The sequence below is a fragment of the Abramis brama genome (genome assembly GCF_963993115.1).
Source record: "Abramis brama genome assembly, chromosome: 21".
Lineage (NCBI taxonomy): Eukaryota > Metazoa > Chordata > Actinopteri > Cypriniformes > Leuciscidae > Abramis > Abramis brama.
In genome coordinates this window covers 5,869,094-5,893,409 of record NC_139983.1, presented here as the reverse complement: position 1 = coordinate 5,893,409, position 24,316 = coordinate 5,869,094, and the positions used below count along the sequence as shown (strand labels likewise).

The 24,316-nt window shown below is 38.7% G+C and overlaps 1 protein-coding gene across 3 annotated transcripts in view; it reads left to right on the top strand.

Moving 5' to 3' along the window:
• The window catches only part of ralgapa2 (Ral GTPase activating protein catalytic subunit alpha 2), a 191,051-nt gene extending 167,289 nt beyond the window's left edge, over positions 1-23,762 (top strand). For 2 of the 3 annotated variants that reach the window (XM_084096034.1, XM_084096033.1), the window contains 2 exons: positions 14,557-14,681; positions 23,431-23,727. In XM_084096034.1, the coding sequence (XP_083952160.1) occupies positions 14,557-14,681; positions 23,431-23,588 (283 nt within the window). In that variant the 3' untranslated portion in view covers positions 23,589-23,727. Of the gene's footprint in view, positions 1-14,556; positions 14,682-21,135; positions 21,173-23,430 lie in introns of all 3 variants that reach the window. The other variant, XM_084096035.1, reaches the window with a different exon arrangement.
• Positions 23,763-24,316: the final 554 nt, after the last annotated feature.

Here is a 24,316-nt window from a genome sequence, read left to right as displayed (position 1 = left end):
TCTCTCATTTCTGATTGTTCAGATTGATGTGATATCAACGTTTCGCCAGGTAAAACCAGTGAAAATTGATACCTCAGAAAAAAGCCAAATTGCTACTAAACATGTTTAAAGTTATATCAAACCCTATAAATATAAACCCTTTAAAGCCTACTGTATCATATCTGATACTCAAAACTCTAAAGGATCTAAATTATCAACACGATCTTTGCTGAAAACCTGTCACACACGATCTACTACATGCCTTCTTTCGTCTGATTGATAGTTTATGCTTTTTTAACAAGTAAAAGGCCTTTTAGTATAGTTGTAAAAACTTCCCCCTTTAGCTTGTTGTTCACGTGTCTTTTTGCTTTGAAATCTTTACTGATTTTTTAGAAAGTAAACGTAAAAATAACTTTTATATTTTTAGTAATATTTAGTAAAATAGTTGAACACTTACTGGACTGAAGCAAATTAGGTTTACTAGAATATTCATATTGTTATAAAGATCTCATTGATTTAGATTACAAGCTATTAGAATTGCATCTTAATTTTTAGCCTGTATTTTTGCTCAGTTTGGGCCTGGTGAAAAAAAAAGTGTTTTTTGTTTTGGTTTGTTTTTTATGATCTCCATAGTCTCACTATATCAGACTATATCATCCATAAAGTCTGGTGTATCAAATATGATACTTAACAAAATAACACATGCATATATATTATATAAATCTCACTAATTGACAAATCATTATTATTGACTGTATTTAATTCTCTTTTTTTTTTCTAGAGTTACTCTAGTACTCTAGTAACTCTAGAAACTAGAGTTAGATTTTTTGTCTTTGTCTGATTTTGGATCATTGTTTAACACCATTATTAATTTTCCATGCATTCGTCTGATACCTTAGAAGAGGATCACAGGATCTCTCTTATAATCCATGTCCATTCAGAACCGCATGTTTAGCTGATTATTCAGCGCCCAATGCATATTCGCATGTGAATTAATCTCATTGTCTCAGTGAGGAGGGCTTTATAAATGCTGGAGCTTTTTATCACAAAGAGGCCTGTGTCTGATACAAAAGAGCTCTTCAAAGAACCTGCGCTGCCCACCTCTGACTTGAGACGCGTCTGCCTTGATGGCTTCATCTTATTAAAACTTCTTTTAAAAGCGGCACTGTTCCCAATTGCCTTTTATAGTAGTGGTCTGTTGGCTTGATTACTTCCCTCATCGCATCTCATATTAAAGCCCTTATCAGTCTGAATTTGTTAAAACATTTATCTGGAAAGATTACAAAATCCTCCAAGATAGAGAAAAAAAAAATTTGTTCATTTGAATAAAAATGGACTATTCTAGTAATGTATAATGACCATAACTGAAAAGTTTTTTTTTTTTTGTTTGTTTTAAGTGTTTTGTTTGTTTGATTCTATGTCATTAGTCTAATAAGCAAATGTGTGACATCATGCTGGATAATATGATCAACAGGTTTCGTCTGTGCCATGCTATGTAGACAGCAGAAAGCAAGACTGCTCACTAGAATTTGGAGTTAAGCAATGTGTGGCTATGCAATCTTCTCAAAGTCTTAAGATGCCTACACACTAGAGTTGAATGCAGCAAAGCCATTGATTTCAGTGCCGATGGTTTGCCGCAAGGAGGTAGAGGAGAAGTACAAAGGTTCACAAAAGCAACGCTTCATCATGTGACCAGAAGTTGAAAACATTTCGCTGCAGTGCTGGCATTGGTTGACCAGTGAAAATTTCAGAGAGACACGTCCATTTGTGTCTTCGAAAATCCTGTGTTCCCACTTTCCACAGCCTCAAAAGTTACTTCCCCATTCCTATCAGAGCTTTCTCTAGTGAGAAAGCGAGACGGACTGGCGTTCAGGATACGCGTCTTCTCTATGTGGAAAACTGCCGAGTCACATACACCTCACCTTAATCAACAGTTCCCCTGAGATCCATAATACGAGTGCCACCTGTATCTTTCAGTGCGGTGTAACCTGTTAACCTCTCTACATTCTCACTCTATGCCAACAAGCCCTTTTCTTTGACCCATAGATCGGATCAATACTTCGAGCGCCGTAGGCAGAGGAGCCTTTATGTTCACGCTCAGGTAGTGCAGAGACGTTTGATTTAAACCCGTCGTAAATCTGCGCTCAGACTCGGCCGGCCTGGCAGCTCTATACGGGAATCTGCATGGGAAGTGATGTCACGCTCGTAACTCTACGTCGCTGTGTCTCCTTCTGAGATGGATGCTGGAGAGGTGAGATGTGCAGGGTGTGAACGTCCCCCTTGAGGTTCAATTAACCTGTCTCAACTCCCCTTCATGTCCCCTCAGCTCTGGGCTTTGGGCTTAATTAGTCTCGTGTTAAAGTGGAAGAGAGACACAGACACACACATGCACATCCTTCAGAAGCTGACATTACTGACTGAAAGACGAGAGGGATGTTTTCTGACGCGTCCCCACCCTTGTTTGTTGTAGTTTCCTGCACACGTTCTCTCTGGCACTCTTGATCAGTAATCATCGTCTCTTTCTGAGAACAAGCTGAGTAATGAGACGCCAGGGCCTTGAGCTAATGACGAGCACATCAGCAGCATTGTTTCACTCGTCCCTCCAGAGTTCTCCCTCTCTTCCCCTCCCCCATCCATCCCATAATCACCTCACACCTCCTCCTGGCTTTTCCACCGAGACATGCTTCGCGCCTCCGTCCAGTGCCGTGACAACAGGTACCCTTACAGCGGTGCCATAGAAATCCACCAATCAACACCTGCCATCCCACGGGCACTGGAGCTGACGGGAACTGGCATCAAGTCCATTGTGCTCTCTCTTTATCTGTACATCTCTTGCTGCTTGCTCTTCTCAGATTTGAGAACTTTTTCCCATCCCATAAAAGCCCTCATAAAAGCCCTAAATGGTTAATTGGTAATAGAAGCGATACGTCATCCTTTCGTTGGCGGAGCGTTTTGAGTTAACATTTAAGGCTGAGTGTACTTCTGTAAATGCTGCATGTTCAGAAACCATGTAATCAAGCCGCCTTTCCACTATCCCACATGAACAAGAGACCGGAAATCATTTGTGTCCAGTGGAGAGTAATACAGGAGTTCCGACCATATGCAAATGTTTAATTTTTGGATCTGATTTGAGCTTCAGTTGCGTTTAAATATTTTAAAGCTGCCGTCGGCAACATTTTTTTGATCATATTCAGTGAAATTGACACTATAATCCGACAGAACAACATAAATAATGTGGTTTTAGAAAAAAACCCGAGCTTCTAACTCCACCTGGAGCGTGTTATTTGTTTTGCAAAAATCCACCGCTTTTGCAAAAATCCAAGCTTCCAATTCCTCGGTTATTGCTATCTATGGATAGATTAGCCAGGGCAGCCTACCTCCGAGTCCATGGTGTTGATCGATGCTGAAGAGACGGACGCGTTCACAGAAAATCAGGTACACACGCACAGTGACGCACTGACGAGCACGACCTCGATGGGAGGGTGCTCGCTGGTAGTGGGGGAGGGGCATGAGAGTTGTAAACATTCAAAATCAGACTTGCCGACTGCAGCTTTAACATTTGCGGCTAGAATGCACGTAAGTCAAATTTGTACGCAAGACGGCAAGAACAAAAGACGCCCGTGTTGATGAGCGCTTGTTTGAGGGGGCTAAGAGGTACACGCAACTCTAGTTTAAACGTGCACAAAGACATTTTATCGGTCATAACTTCTGGAGGGAAATAGTGCAGACACTGGACAAGGATGAAGCTAGGCCTGCACGATTCAGCAAAATGAAACCGCACATGATTTGGCAAAGGCTGTGATTATTTTATTCGCAGATTGTCAGTGAAGTACGGCTCTGTGATCGGTAGTAAATGCTGCTCCATCTGAACACCAGAGGCGCACTTGTGCAAAAACTCCAAATATCCCACGAAGTAGTACGATAACAGGCATCATTCTAGGAAATCCCTTTGGGCATCGTTTTTATTGATTTATTAATATTGTCTTTTGTTGGACAAGCGGTTCATAAATGCTTCTCATGTTTGGAAAGATGTTTGACATGTTTTGCTTTTTCAAATAGATGAAACTTTCAAGTGGGCGTGTGTCGAGCGCCTGTGTTTGCACATGCTGTAAAATACTTCAAAAGGCTCTGTGTTCGACCGCATGCATATGCTAAGTATTTGCGCCAAAACTGAAGTAAACTTTGGGCTTAAGAGTATGATCAAGCCCTGAATCTGCAGTGTCAAATATTATTAAAAAATGTAAGCATTTTGTGTAGTTGTGCTTGGAGTCAATTGTTTATTTGTGATAACGCAATGAAACATGCCAAATTGTGCTGCCGCAATTTTTGGCCAAGACATTTAAAAACGAGAGAGAACCAACAAAAATATTAATAACTGATTATGTTGTAGTTAATGAATATTTTTTTCCTGTGAGCTTTTTGTTTTTCTATGCATTTTTTGTGCATAGGAAAAATAAAACCTGGAACTGTGGTTTGCCTTTTTTGCCATATGATTTTTGTCAGATAAACACCTTAACCAAGTTTGTGTTTTGTTCTTTCCCATATCTCAGCATAACAAATGGTCAATCACACAGCATGACACGATATAAGTCTGTGGTGGTGATACTATATAATTGTAGCGTAGCTGAGACTGTGGAAGTGTGTTTGATCTGACTGCTGGTGTCAGCGCCTAATTAGAGCACAAGTGCAGCAGAAATGGAAAGGCATCTGTATGCAGAACATTCCATTCACAGATAGAGAATGTCAGCAGTGCGTTCGCTCGGACAATATCCCAAAAGCAGCGGGGCCTTTTTTTCTAAACCAGCCAATTATCCTCTTCCCCGACTAGACGGCAAGGTCAATGTGATTGGTGGAGGTTAATGGCTGGTGCTTGGCTGGAGTGGAGGTTGAGCATGCATGGTCACTCTCCAGTTCTTCAACTTCTCCTTCCTCTCACAAGAGCCCATTTAGAGGCCAAATAAGAGAGGGGTGAGCAGAAGCATATTGTTAACCTTTGCCGTGCCTTGATAGTTACAGCAATGAAATGATGGAAATTTGCATTTGCTCTTTAAACTTTAAATGTCTGTCCATAAACGTTCCTGTCCATCATTTCTGTCTATAATAGAGGTTAATTAAAATAACATTTTAATTGTAGTGTAATGAGGAAGACCTTTGATGAACATTGAGCAGTCATTTTTTTTAGTAAAATGATACAGCTTTTGTAGTAAAAGCGAATAAATGTCTTGATTACATTAGTGCAGTTGCGGTAACCGTTTGTGGGAATTCCTGAGGGTTAAAAAGCAGGAAAAAATATTTTTAGGGATAGTTACTTGACTGGTAGCCTTGTGCATATTTGTGAAATATATGTGAAAGTAGCCAGATTTTGACATTCTTATGACAGGAGTTGGATGTACACTTCCGTCTCTTCTGCTCACCAAGGCTGCATTTATCCCATCAAAAATGGAGGAAAAACTCTTATAATGTGAAATAATTTAATACATAATTGTTTTCTTTTTTAGTAGATCGTAAAATGTTATTTATTCCTGTGATCAAATCTGAATTTTCAGCATCATTTATCCAGTCTTCAGTGTCTTTTCAGATTATTTGATGAATGGAAAGAAGAGAATGTATTTGAAGTCTATTGTAACAGTATAAATGTCTTTACTGTCACTTTTGATCAATTTAATGTGTCCTTGCTGAATAAAAGTATTAATAAAGTAAAAAAAATCATACTCATCCCAAACCTTTTAACAGTATTGTAACTTTGCTCAAACAATTGATTAGTGATTTTTATCACACTAGTCTCATGTCAACAGGTGTGTCTTGTAGCTACACATTTAAAACACTGTGTTTTAGTGTACTTCTCCATAGACTTCCATTTTAAGTGCATTGTTCAATTTGCACTTTTTTTGTTCAAGCTTCACTGTCACAGGCTCGGCAGTTAAATGCAGAAGCGCAGCGAAGTGGCCTGTCCTCAGGCTAGAATTCCAGAGGCTCCTTATGTTTCAATTACAGCCTCCATCTCTGATCAGACCTGGCCTTTCTTCAGCTTAACCAGACACAGCAGTGCAAGGCCTCAAGCCTCTGTCTGATAATTGACCCCTGCAATGCTAATAGAGCTCTAAACCCAACTGAAACAGCTCTAGCATTACACCTCTTCCTCTTCCTCTTCCTCAGGCCCCTCTGGGTCACTGTGTCCATCTGCTCTTTGCACTTTGTCACAAACCTGTTCCATTTTATCAAAGTATTATTTATAGGGTTAAATACAAAATTAGTTTAAATTGACAGAATAAATGCTTACAGACATTGGTCAGGGTAGACACTATTTTCACTATTTTATTGATTATCAACAAAACATTGAAAATATGCCTCGCCTCAACATTTACTGTGAACTAAAAACTCCAGAAAACACGGTTGTGAAAATAAGACCTGTGGCCAGATTTACAAAGCATTCTTAAGAATAAAATTCTTCTTAACTGCTATTTTCTTGTTATTTGTGAACTCAAGAATACAGTTGGGAATATTTTGTATTCCCAAAAACATTTCTTAAGATTGTTTTAAACAAATTTATTGAAAAGAACATTCTTAAAATTGTAAATAGCATAACATTTATAAGTTAATTATGGATAATAATGGATAATCTCCAACTTAGTTCTTAAGTCTTAAATCCTCAAGATGTTTAATGAAGTTATTAATTCAACAGACCTATCCATATTTAGAGCTCTTTGAAAAAAGCATTAAAAATATGCGTTAAACTCGACTCTGAATCCAGTCAAGCCAGTTACAACGGAAATAACGTGAATGTTTATTTCGATTATTACCATCATACAATCAGAGAACACCAAAACCTGGCATTTTCTTTTTAAGAAAACAAAAATAAGAATATATTTGAGAACTTAAGAATTGCACCTAGGAACATTCTTACAAATTTATTAGAAGAAATTGCTTAACATCTTTCTTTTAAGATGATTTTCATGAATCCGGCCCCTGATATCCACATCCCTCACAGTCTTGTTTTCAGTTCACATCACACTACAAATGGTGTCTACTCTGACTAAGGTCCATTAACAGGACCATTTTCTGATATTTCATGATGTAATCTTAACCACGGCTGTCCTTTCCATTTACCCTGCTACTTCCTTATCTCCACCAACATGTAAATGATGGATTTATGCGCATTGTCAAACTGGCGTTGTGACCCTGAGTCAGCAGTGTTGAGGTGTCCTGTGGGGTGAGATCTTTTGTTGTGTGTGTGGACTGAGAGGAGGGGTTTCAGGGTGGGATGGGTTCAGAAGGCGGTCCCTGGGGTCTGGGCCCTGAGCTGACTGCTAATGAGAAGCCATCTGAGGCCCTCAAAGTCTCTTTGCACCTTGAACATGGCCACTACTGCCACCTGACCTTGGCTTTGATCTGCCAAAGTGCTTGACCTCTCAATTCCCCACTGGCCACCCCTTACCATCTGGACAACTACACACACTCTCTTCATCTCGCTCTGTCACCCTGACACACACGTCAGAAAAAATTATCATTTCACGATGGCTAATTTAGTAGGGTAGGGTGATCAAAACGAATGGACTTACTCGGACGGTAAAAATCTTGACTTATAATAACCACTAAATATGTGTAGGAGTGTGCAATATTTACAAAAATTGTATCTTAATGTGTTTCTGGGATTTTGTTGATATCAGTAATTACATGATATTTTGCTGAGTGTGTTTTTGTGCTGGTACCTTGACTAGTTTTATGCCTGTCGTGGACAGCTGACTCCCGAAGATTTTCAAATTCTTCATATTCTGGGCAATTCACAGCAGTTTTATTTCCTTTTTTTATTGATTTCCAGGGCGATTTTACCTTCTATAATGGCTTTTTTCTCACCTAATTAGATGTATGCATCATATGCTTTCATTTTTATCAATAAACATTGTTTTTTTTATTGTTTTTTTTATTAAATGATACTTTAAAGATGACACTAAAACTGCCAATAGGTTTGTGTAATGAGTGAGTCATTGAGTCATTCATTCAAATTCCTGATTTCTTTCAGGAATGAAGAGTGACTGTCTTTATAAATGGGTCATTGAATCATTGACTCAACCGATTAGTTCAAAAGCGCGTATTCATTCAGTAATGAAATGTGTTTCCTGAATACTAAGTTTAAAATGCAACACAATATCAACCTCTTGTTTATTGAACTGTTGTTGTGTAATCAATCACATTTATATTTGTGCTGATATTCTGAGAAAATATATTTAAAAAAAATGGGGTAATTCTAACCGCATTCTACTAGACTACATCACACACTAAAAGTGCAATCTCAAGGCATCTTATTGTTTGGTTTTGGCAAAGTGAATGTCAGCTTGTACATCGTTAAAAGACCAATTATGATATTATAATAGAAGATACACCCCTATACAAGTGATGATTCAGATTCATACTTGAATCTAAATCCAAATGTTTCCCTGCGATTTATAAACAATCGCTTGTTGATTTCATTGTAGTAGCACTGAAGATAGCAATGTGCTGAAACGTTTGCTTGCTGGTGTCTATCTGTTCTTAACTCACATGCACTTTGCACTTTTTGCACGATGCAATTTATAAAATAAAAAAAATGTTTTTGTAGACTTTTCCAGTCTTGAGTGGATCAGTGTGTGGTCAGCCACACTTTTTGTTCATTGTAGTAGCACGTACAGACCAGTTGAAGCTTCTTCGACTGTATTCTGCTTCAGAGTGTTCTGGTTGAAGACCCAGTTGAATAGATTGTTTTGGACTGTTCCTGAATACTCAATGAGTCTGTGCGGTCCCCTGGGCTTCTGCTCTCGACAGCCTTTAATGCCTCGCCTTTGTCACCTGGTGCACCGTGGGGTGGCAAAGTGGCCTCCAAAATAGTGGTAAAAGAGCATTATCTGTTAAAACCCCTCCGCACTATGCTTAGAGGACATTTTTTCTCCAAAGTGGATTTGCTTCGTCTGTTTTTCCCTCTCTGTTGTAACAGCGCTATTGTACTTTTGTGTTTACACACTTTTTTTTATTTTTATCCCCTTTATCCCTTTCTCCCATATACGCACAATCTGACCTGTGCTTGAATGAGGTCATCACATTATTTTACAATTCGGGGGGATTTTAAATTGGCCCTTTTGACACCACATCCCATTCCAGCTCTTTCTAAAATATTTTGTGTAGAGTGTTCTGGGCGCGTGAAACTTTGGGAGTCGTGTTCTTACACGGGTTTGGAAATTCCCACTACGTTTCCTTTCCATCAGACTGGAGAGTTTTTCCATCACAGGTGCTGAAATGGTGACTTAAATTACAATCACGTTGGGAAATCCCTAAACTTTGGATAACTTTATTATCATTGACTACTTTATATAGGTTCCCGCTCGCCTGCGGAAAATACAGAACGGTCCCGTGTTTGTTTTTCTCTCAACATTAGCGTTTTGGAACAGTGTCATCTAAAAGACCTCAGTCTGTGCAAACATTCAGCATGTTTCCTGTATGTTCAGATCTCCCTGCTTCCGACAGAGACGAGCGCTTGGACGGCGTCACTGCTCTCTGCTTTATTGAATTAGTCCATGTCACCGTCATCCAGCCCTCAGGAACCCACCTTGTGCACTCAAAGGAACAACCTGTGCCACAACAATTAGAGAAACCCGAGGCAGAGATGAGATGTTGGGCAGTGATGGTGGACAAATCATAAATCAAGTGTGTCAGTAAAAGCAGCTTGATGGTTTTGACTTCTACACTGTAAAAAATATCTTTCGAGTTAAGTTTTACAAGAAAATTTCAGGTTTAATTCAATGTGTTACTTGCCATATCTTTGTAATTTGTGAAATTTACTAGCAATTTCTGAGTGAAAATAGCTTCTACACCACTTTTTTTTGTAGTTAGTTGTCAACACCTTTTTTATACTATAATATCAAGCATACAAGGAACAATAAAGCACAAATCCTATTTCTAAAGACCAGCGTGCATTTATGTAAACAGCTGCCGGAGCAGTATCACGTAAATCTGAGGTGTGCCAGAACTGAGGCGAAGCCGCAAACATCGCTTAGGCGCAGATGAATGTATGATGTATGATATGTAATGTGCTGTGACTGCAGCATAAATGTGTTCAATAGATGGGAGGTTAGGATATTTTTTTTTTCATCCTCAGGAAGTGGGAGTGCAGGTTGGCTGATGGCAGCAGTGACTCTGGCTGAGGTCAATATTTGTTTTAGGAATCTCAATAGCTGAGCCACGCTTAAGTCATCTGCATCTCTGATAATGGCACGCCATATGGCTCTGTTGACCTAGTGGGATCAGGCTTATTATCCCTTTTTCTCATTCCTCTCTTCCCCTCCCTCCCTCTGTCCTCTATTTCACGCACATACACTTTTCTTTCGCACCCATTACTTAATGTGCTTTACATCTCAGTTGTGTTTTCAGTACTCACTGTCATTCATCTTTAGTTTTCTTTCCTGATGAACCATAAAGGCACTTTACCGTGTTTCCATAGTAGCAATTTTTAGATTTTATGTTTATGTATGCATGCTGTATTTATCAGTTTTATTTCGAGGCTAAGCTATATTGTGCATAAGGTGTTTCTTCCTGATACAAAGGCCCTTTCCTATAATGTTGCCCATGTTTCCATACCAGCAAAACCTTTCATTTTTAGATAATACCCCTGTAATACTCAGATTTGTACGTACACATTGATAACACCGCGTGCCGTCTGTTGCTGATCAGTCGGTTTTATTTCGAGGCTAAGCTATAAGTTTTTCACCCAGATCCGCGCGCCCCCTCCCTTCCCGCTGTGTGTTTTGAGCAGAAAGCATGCAGAAGTGAAGCCGATCGCTCCCTCCTTGTGTGCAGCCCTCAGGCTCAGGTGCTTGTCAGCATTGGGTTCAGTCGGACCTTTTCAACAATTTGTCACGGTTGCCTCAGCTCCTGCTGCGCCGGCACGTGGCACACACACACACTGGTGTGGCGAAGCCAGCGTGGTCATGATGGAGTGCAAAGGCCTTGGCAACAGCCTAGCGCCTGGCGGAATAAGCAGCCTCCCTAATGAGATGGGAATGGCATCAGTCGGGCCCTCCAGAATTTCAGCAGGCAAGCATGTGCCTCCACTCCTCAACCTATTCATTACACATCAGAGCACACACACACACACACACATATACATATAAATACAGCAATGCACACTGATTGTATACGTGTATTAGCTCTTGAGTGATTGCCAGGCTTGTGTTGGTGTGTATGTGGATGTCAGGGCAGAAACACCTGCTCATGCGTTTGTTTGGACGGTTAACGGACTGTGGCTGTAACTGAACAGGCCACGCTCACCATGTGTGTAATGACTGCGGTGCAAATGGCTTCAGGAAGATTTGATTTGTTTCGTCTGCCGTAGTACCAGTGCCCAACCTATTACATGAAGTTTCCATTTGCTCTGAAATGCCAAGTGGAATGTGCCGGATCCTGAAGCTAAATTGTGATTAAAGCAAACTGTAATTTTAACTGTCCTTTTTCTAAAAGTCTTCCGCTACATCTCCTTTTTAATTTACTTCCCTTGATTATTTTAGCTGCCTGTGCAGAAAAAAAATAATAATGAAAACTCGTTTACTGAGCGCTGTGTTACTTAACCTGTGTGACTTTCTTCTGTGAAACACAAAAGGAGAAGTTTAGAAGAATGTTCACACTGCTGTCGCCCATGCAAGAAAATAATGCACTTTCACCAAGATATGTACATTATAAAACTCTCTATGAACCATTAAAGAATGTGAGGTCTTTTTTGAGGAGATTTTTTGTAAACAATCTTTTTCAAACAAATGCTGTTCTTTCAAACTTTCTATTCATCAAAGTCTCTTAAAAAAAATGTATCATGGTTTCCACAAATATATTCCCATTGGAATGACTGGATTTCGCCTGTGAAATTTTGCAGTAAATGTGACCGTACCTTTAGAAAACTGAAACTGAAAACTGGACTAAATATAGCTGCAAGCAGCAATACGGGGCCAAGCCGCTGTAGCACAGTAGGGCTGTTGCGCAATGCGGAGCCAGAAGAGCAAAAACAGCAGAAATAGAATGTACATGAAGAACTGATGGGTTCAGAAGTACAGATGAAATCAAAATGAACAGAAGTTCTGATGAGAACGAACACAGAATGTAGAAAAAAAACACTTATTTCTAATCCCAGTGTAGGAAATATTAGTACAGCTCTTATCCAGATAATAAAGGAATTCAAATGACAATTTTATACACAATTTCAAAGTTGCCCCAGATAGGACTCGAACCCACGACCAGATTGGTTCGGGATTCATGACACATGGTTGAACAGATTGCGCCACACAGAGGACGTGTTTTACAAAGCTGCAGAGGAGAGGATTCAGTGTAAGAATAAGCACACAAAATCATGTTAATGAGATTAGCATGCTAAGCTAGATTAATGCTAATGTATCTTATGGTTATCCTGATAGCTGAAGAGCCACATTAGAAAGAATGGCATCTGGTTAGCATGCTAACCAATTATTTTGCTAAGCTAACTAGCATAAGGCAAAAAATGCAGGCTAGGTCAACTTTGAAGATGAATATCTCGGGAACGGTAGCGAAAATCAAAAATCTGTTCACTCACTTCTGTGCGGCTTGGTCCAAAGAACATCTGATCAAAATTTGGGCAAAATTGAGCAAGAAAGAGGAGTAGCGAAAAAAACTGTTTTTCATTTGTTCCAATATGGCGGACAGTCACATTGTTGGAAAATGACAAATGAGATGTCGGTGGAATTGGCATAAGCCAAAGAACGTAGTGACATAAAGAAATCAAAATTTGAACAATGTTTTCAAGAGTTATAAGCGTTTTTGCAAAAGACCTTATATCTCTGGAACACTAGGTGGCGCTGTGCTCAATCTTCTCATGGACCTTCAGGACATTGTGTCGATGATCCATACTAAATTTTGTGAAGATATTAAAAGTTAAAAGTTATTGCAAATTATGACAAAATTCAAAATGGCGGACACGTGGTTCATCCGATCTTGGATAATTCGGTATCCACGGATTCGGCATGATGCAAGGAATCCATACCACATACCACATTTATGATTTTCTGACAAACTATTCAAAAGTTATTGGCCAAAATATCAATTTTCCAGATCTCATGACCCGTAGGTGGCGCTGTTCCCAACTTTGGCATGGAACCTCAGATCATGCTTCTGATGAAGTGTACCAATTTTCGTTTCGATTGATCAAAGTTTGGCCGAGATACAGCCTCTTAGACGATTTTGGGTGGACCTTGTTAAGTTTGCGACATCATAACTTTTGAACAGATGAATAAAAAAAATCTGTTCACTCACTTCTGTGCGGCTCACTGTACTTTTCAAAATGGCCACTACTGTAATGGGCGGAGTCTTAATGTAAGGTATTGGTTGTGATCACGATGATGAGAGGAATCAGATGTACTAAGTTTCATGTCTCTAGATCGAAGGGTTCAGAAGTTATAACCATTTAAATGTTGAAATTTTGAACTGGTGGTGGCGCTATAGAGTTGGTCCTAGAGGCTCAAAAATTGGTCCAATTACTATTCATTACCATCACTAGAAGTGTACCAAATTTCATCATTTTCCTATGTACGGTTCATAGGGCTGCCATAGACTTCCATTGGCGGAAGAAGAAGAAGAAGAAGAAAACTAACGGATACAATAGGGGCTATCCCCTTCGGGGCTTGGCCCCTAATTACCATCACAGGAATAAATCACATTGGTAACACTTTATAAAAAGTATACAGTAATAAAGTACTTACAAATCATTTGCAAACTATTAGTTTATAGTTAATTAATAGTTTATATATTGTAGCCTCTATATTCTATATATATATATTAAAAGGCTATTTACAAATAGTGAGTTCTTCATGCAGTTAACAAATTGTTTAATTAGCTCATATGTAAAGAGTTAAATAATGCTTTAACAACAACATATTAACCGTAAATAGTACTCACTTTACATTAGGTCACAGAAAATCAACCTTTTGTTGGACATTTAAGTGCATTAGTATTAAGTGTTCCTTTTTATTTTTTAAAATACATTAAGCACAAACACACACACATACACATACATTTTTTTTAATACTGTGCAGACTGTATATTCTATCCACTAACCATAACTGATGCATTTTAACGTGATCTTTTGAGTATTTATATGTATGCATACAGTACTAACATATTGACAGCATTGTTTCTTATGGGGTTTTTTTGGTTTGTTTTTAAGACATCTTTTAAAAACGTATATATATGTGTTAGATCTACTGTTAGATCTCAAAAAGCTTCCTTGCACTTTTGCATATTCAGACTTGGTTGGCAACAAAACTCATGAGAACCAGTTGCATTTGGGATCATTGGCATAAAAATGGTGCAAACATCTTGATTCACCGGTTTTGAATATGCATGCATACATTTTAGTGTGTTCCTCACACAACATTTCTACTTTGTGATGATTTCATGAATCACTTTTTAGATGCTGACAGCATTATAACTGTTTTTCTGTGCTGTTTTCACTGTCCAGTCGTTGTTTCTGGGTATTTGTGAACCCTGTGATGATCTTCTGTCATGTGAATGTCATTTTCCTTGATGGGCCGTCAGTTATGAGGAGAGAGCTCTCTACCTGGAGGCCATCATTCAGAACCACAAGGAGAACATGACCTTCGAGGACTTTGCTGCCCAGGTCTTCTCTCCTTCCCCCAGCTACTGGCCAACGGGAGGAGCAGGTGAGACACCGCCTCTAGCCTTTTTCTAATGATTGGTACTGTACTAACCCAGAACCTAAACCTAACAACTTAAGCCATGTTAAATCAATGTAAGGAATAGTTTCGCTTAAAAAATGAAAATTGTGTCATCAATTACTCACTCTCAAGTTGTTCCAAACCTGTATGAATTTCTTTCTTCTGTTGAACACAAAGGAAGATATTTTGAAGAATATGAGTAACAACAGTCGATGCACCCCATTGACTTCCATAGTAACTGGGGTCCATAAATGATGGCAGAATTTTCATTTTCAAGTGAACTATTCCTTTAACTTATTTTAGTCAGTACTTTCTTGCATAGTGCACATACTGCAAAATAAAGTGCAGTTTTCATTTTGCTGTCCAGTAATTCCTCTTCCACCCCCCTTTACAAAATTGGGAAATCACTAAAATGGATAGGTTGTCTGGTACGGTTGCTTATTGCATTTCACATGTGTTGTAAGACTATGGATGTGGGCAATGCACAGGTCTAGATGAAACCATGAGGTCCCTGCACTGACCGTACAGGCTCGACATTTTATGACTGCAAAAATAAAATCAATACAGCCTACGATTGTGAAAGCAGTATGTCAAAGCACAATCGCACGGCTGTACAGCTTAATGAACTACACACCTGAAAAGGAGAAATTGATGTGGGCATAACTCTATTTAAAGAGCCAGGGTGTCATGAGAATGAATCTAATCTTAACAATCACGGACATATCTGTAGTGAATATGTCTATTTAGTTTTTGAAATGTAAAATGTATTTAGTTGTAGCTTTTTTTAGTACTTCAGCTTAAACTAAACGAAAATGAGATGTTGCAACTAACTGAAATGAAATAAGTTAATCAAAATTTGATTTTGTTTTATTGCAGTTAATGTTCATGTTTTTTCACGTAATGAAAATGTTTTTTTATGGTTTTAGTTTTAGTTCATGATAGTAACCCTGTCTCATATACTACAGTCACAACTTTCCCTTTTTCTTTAAAAAAACGAACAAACATTGAATCTTCATTTTCGTCAGGTTTAATTTAGATTTTTTTTTTTTATTTTTTTTTTTTTACATTTACAGAATGACAAAAGCGGTTGTGTTTGTTTGGCTGGACATGTAGTGCATTTTGCCGAGTTTATTTACTTTTCTTTGTTATTTAAATAGTTGTTTAATATGTGCAGTCTGTTCTTCAAGTGGATGGTAATTCCGCCGTCCCTGAATGCAGCAGGTCTGGTGTGGAGTGCACTGTACAGGCTCTCTCTTTTCCATCATTTTGCAGAATAATCCTCTGAACGTTTTGATTTCTATAGCGACGCCCATTTATTTCCTAGAAAGGCGTTGAAAATCGCTATGGTGACCTCTATTGACTCGTGACAAAAGCTGCATACAGAGCGGCTCACAGACACACCCACTGAACCCAGAGAGAGAGAGGGAGGGAGACCGACCCTATTAGACACTTCAAACTCCATCTCTCTGAATTTCTCTTGTTTTGCATCTCAGGGTTTCTTGTTGTACCTCCATCAAACACATCAGAAACTGCTTTCCCAGATTGTCGTTCTCTCATTTTTCTTCTTTCGCCTTTCCCTTTTGTTCTAATTACTGTCTCATGTTCATTCCTTTCTGTGTATAATCTGAGTTGTCATGCCGGTTTCTTTTCCTTTCGTGTTTCTTCTGTTTGTGTCGCCAAAACCAAATTACAAATTCAGTATTTATTTACTAATTAACACTTAAATTAATAATTTACCCATAAAATGTTGCCTTAAGATGGAAAGAGGTGATTCTGTGTATCTATACAAGACATGCAAGCTCTGTTCCAAATCCTAGAGATCCATCCAGTTTAAGAGTGTTTTAGAGACATCAGAGGTTCATAGCAAAGGCTGGTACACCATCGTTTTGATTGTACCATGAGTCTGTTGAATTCTTGATTCTGTAAAACTAATGTTGTAGTAATTATATACTCTAATTATTTACACAATAAAGTTGAGACACAACACTACCATTCAAAAGTTTGGGGTTAGTAAGATTTTTTATGTTTTTGAAAGAAGTCTCTTCTGCTGATCAAGGCTGCATTTATTTGATCAAAAATGCAGTAAAAACTGTAATATTGTGAAATACTATTACAGTTCAAAACAACTGTTTTCTATGTGGATATATATATATATTTTTTTTTTAAATGTATTCCTGTGATCAAAGCTGAATTTCAGCATCATTACTCCAGTCTTCAGTGTCACATGATCCTTCAGAAATCACTCTAATATGATGATTTGATGCTCAAGAAACATTTCTGATTATTATCAGTGCTGAAAACAGTTGTACTGCTTTGTTTTTTTGTGAAAAACATGATACGTTTTTTCATTATTCTTTGTTTAATAGAAAGTTCGAAAGAAAAGCATTTATTTGAAACCGAAATCTTGACTGTCACTTTTGATCAAAATAATTAAATTGAATGCATCCTTGCTGAAGAAAAATATAAAGTTTTGCATTTTTAACATTAATAATAATAAATATTTCTCTGAAGGATCATGTGACACTGAAGACTGGAGTAATGATGTGAACTTTCAGATTTGATCACAGGAATAAATTAGATTGTAAAATATATTCACAAATATATTCACATAGAAAACGGTTATTTTAAATCGTAGTAATATTTCACAATATTGCTGTTTTTACTGCATTTTTGATCCAATAAATGCATCCTTGCTGAGCATATGAGCATTAAAAAATCTTACAGACCCAAACTTTAGAACGGTAGAGTAGTAATTTACCCACTTTCTTTGTTTTATATCCTGACGTGACATCTACATCAAGCCATAGCAGCTTGACACTTTTATGAGAAAACTGCCTATGTAGACAGCGACAACTAGACAGCTCACTGCATTCTGGAGCAGAGCCACAGATTCACTCGCACTACATGTTCAGACTCACAGATGCTTAAACTACCGTTCAGTGCAGTTCATTTCAAACACCTCCTCACCCAGTAGGACTTTAGCTGTTGTGTGGCTGACGGTCTCTTGACGTGCTCCATGTTTCACCACCATCTCACCCATCACAGCAGGCAGGCGTTGGCCAGGGATGGTTTGGGACGTGGATTACCTCTGGGCCAAGCTGGACTGTAAGCCTTTCTGCCTGCTTCCTCCATTAGGCATGTGGCCCCACACGTCTGTTACACAAACCTGTCTTTTTCACTCTTCTTCTCTCCGTTTTCAATATACCCTGCATGTTCCCTTTTTATGACAGTCAATCGAGCACATTGAATTTCCTCCTTGTTTTTCCGGAACGGTTTCTTTTAAAGTGCCCCTATTATGCTTTAGTTTTTTTATATATTACCCTTTGTGCCGTGTGTAATATAGCTGTTTGTGAGTGTGAAATGTCTGCAAAGTTTTAAAGACCTAAGTGCACGTCAAATAAAGTTAAAGTCTCCTAAAAGAAAGAATCGATTCTGAACTGTCAAAACTGTCAGCAATTCCAGTCTCACTTCCTGCACAAACCTGTAGGTTTATAACTCATTTGCATAATGCCCGCCTATAGTTTTCATTGGCTGTCCGCGAACAAAGTCTACTTTGACCCGCCCTCAAACACTGTAGTTGTAGCTGAGACTGGAAGAGTTTTATTTGTGTTGCCGACATGTCGATGAGACAAAGACTCAAGCTCAAGTCGATATGGAAAAACCGACACCATCATTACTGTTCATATCACTGTGTATCAAGTCCTGAGGAAGAGCTGAAATTCAGAGATGCTAATGACCATTTCGTTTCCATCATGCACAATGCCACAGGAAGTGTTCGACCAATCGCGTCAGAGCAGAGCAGGCTCTCAGACAGGAAGGGTTTAGAGAGACCAAATCCTTGATCGAACCGTCTCAGACACTTAGGGCCTGTTTACACCTGATTTATCAAAACAATCCCATTTACACCTGGTCACATAAATGTGTTTTTCGTAAAACGGATATAAATCTGATCTTCAGGTCCCACGCTATATGCAGATTTAATGGAGTTCACGTCACCGAAAGCAACAGATATGAGCTGCATTTTATTGATCATCAGCTAATTTCAAAATCAAAGACCGCAATAGGAGAATAGGAGACCGCTTAATTTACTTATAATGAAGATGATTGTGTGTTAAGCGTCTGTGACGTTGATTTGTGAGAGTTTGTGCGTTGGCTTGATGAAGAGATGCTCAGCTGCTCATCTGTGGCGATGCGTGTTACAGTAGCGTCGTCATGTCTGACTATAACATGACATATAGCCCATAACACGCTCCCACACGTTTATTTTTTAGCATTGATGGGAGGAGTCAAATTTACATTTGTGGTTTCAACAACCAGATGCATTTACACTTGTCCAGTTTGGTCTGGTATACGGCCCAGACCTCCTCCTGAAGTGGTTTGAGCGATCGGATTTTAATCCGTCTCGAATGTGTTTCGGAGGGCATTTACGGATAGCTATCCGATCACAGAAAACACATGAAGTGGCCAGGTGTAAACAGCCCTTAAGAGAAAAGACATGATGCTGCAATATACATTGAGAAAAAGAAAGTGTATTTTAACCCTGAATGCATGTAAACCTGTTGTAGGAAACCTGCAAAACTGAATTAGGGACCTTTAATATAGCATAATAGAGGCACTTTAAAAAACAAAAATGTGAGTTGTACTTGTGGAAAGCGCAGTGGATCATGTGAGCTCATGGATCGGCACATATTTCATTATTTAAAAAAACGTTACCTCTGTTCCAAAACCTAGTTCACCACCAGATAAGCAGCTAAAGCTTCAAGGGCAGCATTCTAGGAGACTGGAATGAACCTTACTTTGTGTATTCAGACTGAGCTGTTTTTGATTGATGATATAAATGATATATCTCTCAACACTGTCTGCCAATTAATTTTTTCGAAGCTCATTGCTGTGTATTCTGGGATTGCCTCATCTGTGAAGGATACATCATGTAATGCCAAAGCGAAGTAAACTACCGTTCTAAGATTTGGGGTCAGTGAGATTTTTATTTTTATTCAACAAGGATGCTTTCATTTGAGAAAAGTGACGGTAAATACTTTTACATTGTTAAAAAAAAATTCTGTTAAAGTGCTGAAAAAAATGTAATAATCTGATAATAATCAGAGATGTTTCTTGATCCTCGAATCAGCAATGTCCAGGTTGGACGCTCACTGGGTTTTGGAACAGGGCAAACTAAACGTGAGAGCATAGAAGTCTCTGGTTGTGTCCATGCAGGGTTTGGTTTGGGCCGTTCGGTTATTCGATTGACTTGAGTATTGACAGGAATTGAGGATTGAGTTAAATTGTTGTTTATTTGTTTAATATGATAGTTGGTGGACAAGAGCTCTGAGATATATCAGATATATCGTTACGTCATTATTCCAACACACACACCGAACGATCATCTTTGCACATGTTTTGATGATTTTCCGTTTTAGAATGAAAAATAGATGCAAGTAAAGCATCTGTTTCCACTTCGATGTCTGGCATCCCACAGCTTTTCCCATGTTAAACATTCTTTCATTCTCAGAAAACACACGGTGTGAATAGAAATGTTCCACCTTCTGCTTGTGTGTCATGAGCACTGTATGTTATGTGTCAGTGATGCGCTGAAGTTTCAGCAACCGCAAATATTGGGTGGAAAATTACCTTAAGGTTCTGTAACGGCGAAACATGTCAATAACTCCGCTTGTAGACAATGTCACGCAATCTTACGTTTACATCAGAAAAGCCAATGTTGATAAGCTTGTTAGTTCAAAAAATCTATATGCATTATGTATTATATAGTTACTTAACCTTAACTTCATTATTTAATAAATGTTTGAATAAATATTTCATGAGAATAAGTTTTTGAATTTAAATGTTTTATATTTCATATTTCAACAAACTGGAGTAGAAACATAATATTATTAAGAAGTCGATATAAAAATGTGGTAACACTTTACAATAAGGTTCATTAGTTTACATTAGTTAATGTATTAACTAACATGAACTAACCATGAGCAATTCATTTGTTACAGTATTTATTAATCTTTGTTAATGTTAGTTCACAGTGCATTAACTAATGTTAACAAATACAACCTTTGATTTTAATAGCGTATTAGTAAATGTTGAAATTAATATTGACTAAGACTAAGTATTGTTCATTCTTGGTTTGTGTTCATTAAGTAAAACTAATATTAATTAATGAACCTTATTGTAAAGTGTTACCAAACATGTTTAAATGCAAATGATGAAATAAACGTTGTTTTCGGCTAAAGAAAACCTCTTATTTCAGTTTGAAACACTCCTTTCAGTTCATCACTGTTGTGTTTGTGTTTGAACATTTTGTGTTGTCCTTCCTTCACCCCTCAGGAGTAACTTCTAACACACTTTTTTCACAGCGTTCTCACACACACACACACACACTCGTGACGGTGCACAGCTTACGTGTTGCTCTATTGTCTTCTCTCCTCTTCAGATTAAGTGTGTTACAGGTGTGAGTTCAGTAACTGAAGGTAAGAGTCTCGGTCTGAGCGGAAGCCTGGTGTCTGTCCCAGAGATCCCTCTCTTTTCCTCTCATCTACTCATCTTCCCCTCTTTATTCCCTCTGGAGCAACAGCGAGGCCGTTCTGATTATGGACTCAAGCGCAGTAATCGTAACACAGTAGCAGCATGAATGCTCTCCATCTCTCCTCCTCTCCTGCATGTCTCCGCTTTATTCCCTCTTTTCTCCTCGTCTTTGTCCTTTGGCGTGTGTGTGTTTGCCTGAGGCCACATCTGACACTAACACCTGCCCTACTGGAACATGTCTTTGTCACTTACGCTTTTGTTTGGACTGCTGGGGGAGCAACTGGGAATGAGGGACACTTACTTTATATAGAAATATGCTGGGATATATATTTCTCTCTATATATATATATATTATAGAGGCCAAACAGGAAATAATTGTATACATTTCATTTTGCAGGATGTGGATATTTACACGTTACACTGAATTTTACAGTTTCTCTTCACAACAGTATTTTCACAAATATATTCTTTCTTCCTTCCTTTCTTACTTTTTTTTCTTCTTTCTTTCCTACCTTCCTTTCTTTCCTTCTTCCTTCCTACCTTTCTTTCTTTCCTTCTTCCTTTCTTCCTTCCTACCTTTCTTCTTTCTTTCTTTCCTTCCTTTCTTTCCTTCTTTCTTTCTTTCTTTCTTCCTTCTTTCTTTCTTCATTTATTTCCTTTTTCCTTCCTTTCTTTCCTTTCTTTCCTTCCTTCTTTCTTTCTTTCTTTCTTTCTTTCTTTCTTTCTTTCTTTCTTTCTTTCTTTCTTTCTTTCTTCATTTCTTCATTTCTTTCTTTCTTTCTTTCTTTCTTTCTTTCTTTCTTTCTTTCTTTCTTTCCTTCTTCCTTTCTTCCTTCCTACCTTTCTTCTTTCTTTTGTTTCCTTTCTTTCTTTCCTTCTTTCTTTCTTTCTTCCTTCTTTCTTTCTTCATTTATTTCCTTTTTCCTTTCTTTCTTTCTTTCTTTCTTTCTTTCTTTCTTTCTTTCTTTCTTTCTTTCTTTCTTTCTTTCTTTCTTTCTTTCTTCCTTCCTTCCTTCCTTCCTTCCTTCCTTCCTTCCTTCCTTCCTTCCTTCCTTCCTTCCTACCTACCAATATGAGAACTTTTTTAAATGATTATTATTATTATTATGTGTCTAAACTTTTGATTGTAATGAACAGAATTAAGAAAAAATCTGTGCTGTTGAACATTTTGGCATTTATAACTTTATTTTCAGAATGCGTGTATTTTTGATAATTAATATATAATGAATTAAAATGTATTATAAAATATATATATATTAGAATATAATGAAATGAATTATATATTTCTATATAGTTATTTTGTGTTTGGCCCCATGTAATATTTATATGCTGTTCTCACTCAGGCTTTTCTTTTCACAAGCAACACAGTGCACTCTTATTTTTAATTTTGAGTGCACTTCATGACAAACGCACACATGAAGACAGAAACTCTCAGGGTTTGCATGACTGACTTGATTCACACACCTCACCTAGTTCATTCTGAAGACGATCGGATCAATCACTGTGATGAAGAGCACTGTTGGGTCGGTACGCTCTCAGCTCAGCTCCAGTGTGGAAACAGTCATCTCTTAGATCAATAAATGATGAAATCCCTCGTTCGCTCAGCATTGGAGAGGAGGGACCTGTGGATAAGTGTGTGTCCTCTCTGCTGGCATCCTGAGGTGGTGTGTGTGGACGAGTGGAACGGACACCGCCCGCGCTCGTTCACTCCTCCCCGACTCCTTTCACATGCTGAGGCTGTTGTTCTCCGCTCTCCTCCCCCTCTCTCAGAGAAGCCCTGGAGTGGAGGTCCATGTTCCCCACACCATCTGCTCTCAGAAACTTGAGATGCCCGTAAAAAAAAAAAAGGAAAACGGTCGAAAAGAAAGAAAATAGCCAAGCAGATGCCATCTTGACAAAGCAGGAAGCTTGTTTAATTTAGATGCTTTCTTGAGTACCAGTGTCTCCGATCTCCAGCAGAATCCATATTTTTGCATTTCTGTTTCTTTCCTGCAGCAGAGAGGAACTGCTTTTCACATCTAAACACCTGAGTTTGTAGAACGACCGTAATTGGTGGTAACAGTAAAATGGCTGATTTACTCGAGCACCATTCACATCCGTCTCCATCAGAGGGGTTTCTGCTTCAGGAATGGCATGCTATCAGCTTATTAATGTCATGTTTGCGGATGCTTGACTCTGCGTGTAAAATGTCCTCATTTCCCAGGTTCCCTCAGTGGCAGCACGAGCGCAGACCTCAGTGTTACTGTGATGACCATCGACACCGGTGACCAGGTCTCTCCCACGATACCACGGGCATCCAAACACCGGGTGTCCGGGAAACTCCGCCGCTCAGCCAGCGCCATCAGCAAATCCTCAAACTGAGCTCTTCCTCCGGCCCGAACACTGCAGCGTCCTTAAACCTGTGCTTGAATGTATTATTTGACTGGAATGTCTTTCACCTGTAACTTTTGTTTGTGTGTGTGTGTGTGTGTGTGTGTGTGTGTGTTGAAGCCTCGTAGCATTGAAAGATGCAACTGTCGTCACTATATGTCGTGCAGAAAGAAAAATCAAGAGAATAATGTATGCTGAAGAAAAGGACTTTCATAGAAATGCCGCATTCAGAACTCGAATAATGCTATGAAACGCCCGAGGCTTTAGCTAGTTCAGAACACTCACTTGTCTTCATGTCAAACACTGAAACCCAAGCATTGATGAATGTGGGAGAGACTTTCGTGTCGTCCCGGCACTGCGACGCTTTTGGCCAGTCTGAGAGAACACTGACACTCTTGAATCGTGGAAAGCGAGAGCGTCAGCTTTTACTACTTTAATAACGTGTAACCAGTGACGTCTTTCAAAGCAATGAAGTCATGTTTTCTTTTTTCTCGTTATGATTACTTTTAAGCAACTGGTTTGATTGTTTTATGGAACTGATTAATGCAAGGTGCCGAACTGAAAAGGCACCTGTCGTTTGTGATTCTGTCGAGGTGTAGCATGAATGTGCTTCTTAATTTGGGATTTGGTCCCGTTCCTGTCATGTGAATCTACTCTAACATTCCAATGTTTTTGCACTCTCTCAGTGGTGAAGATGCCGTGGTTTCTTCTTTTCTTCC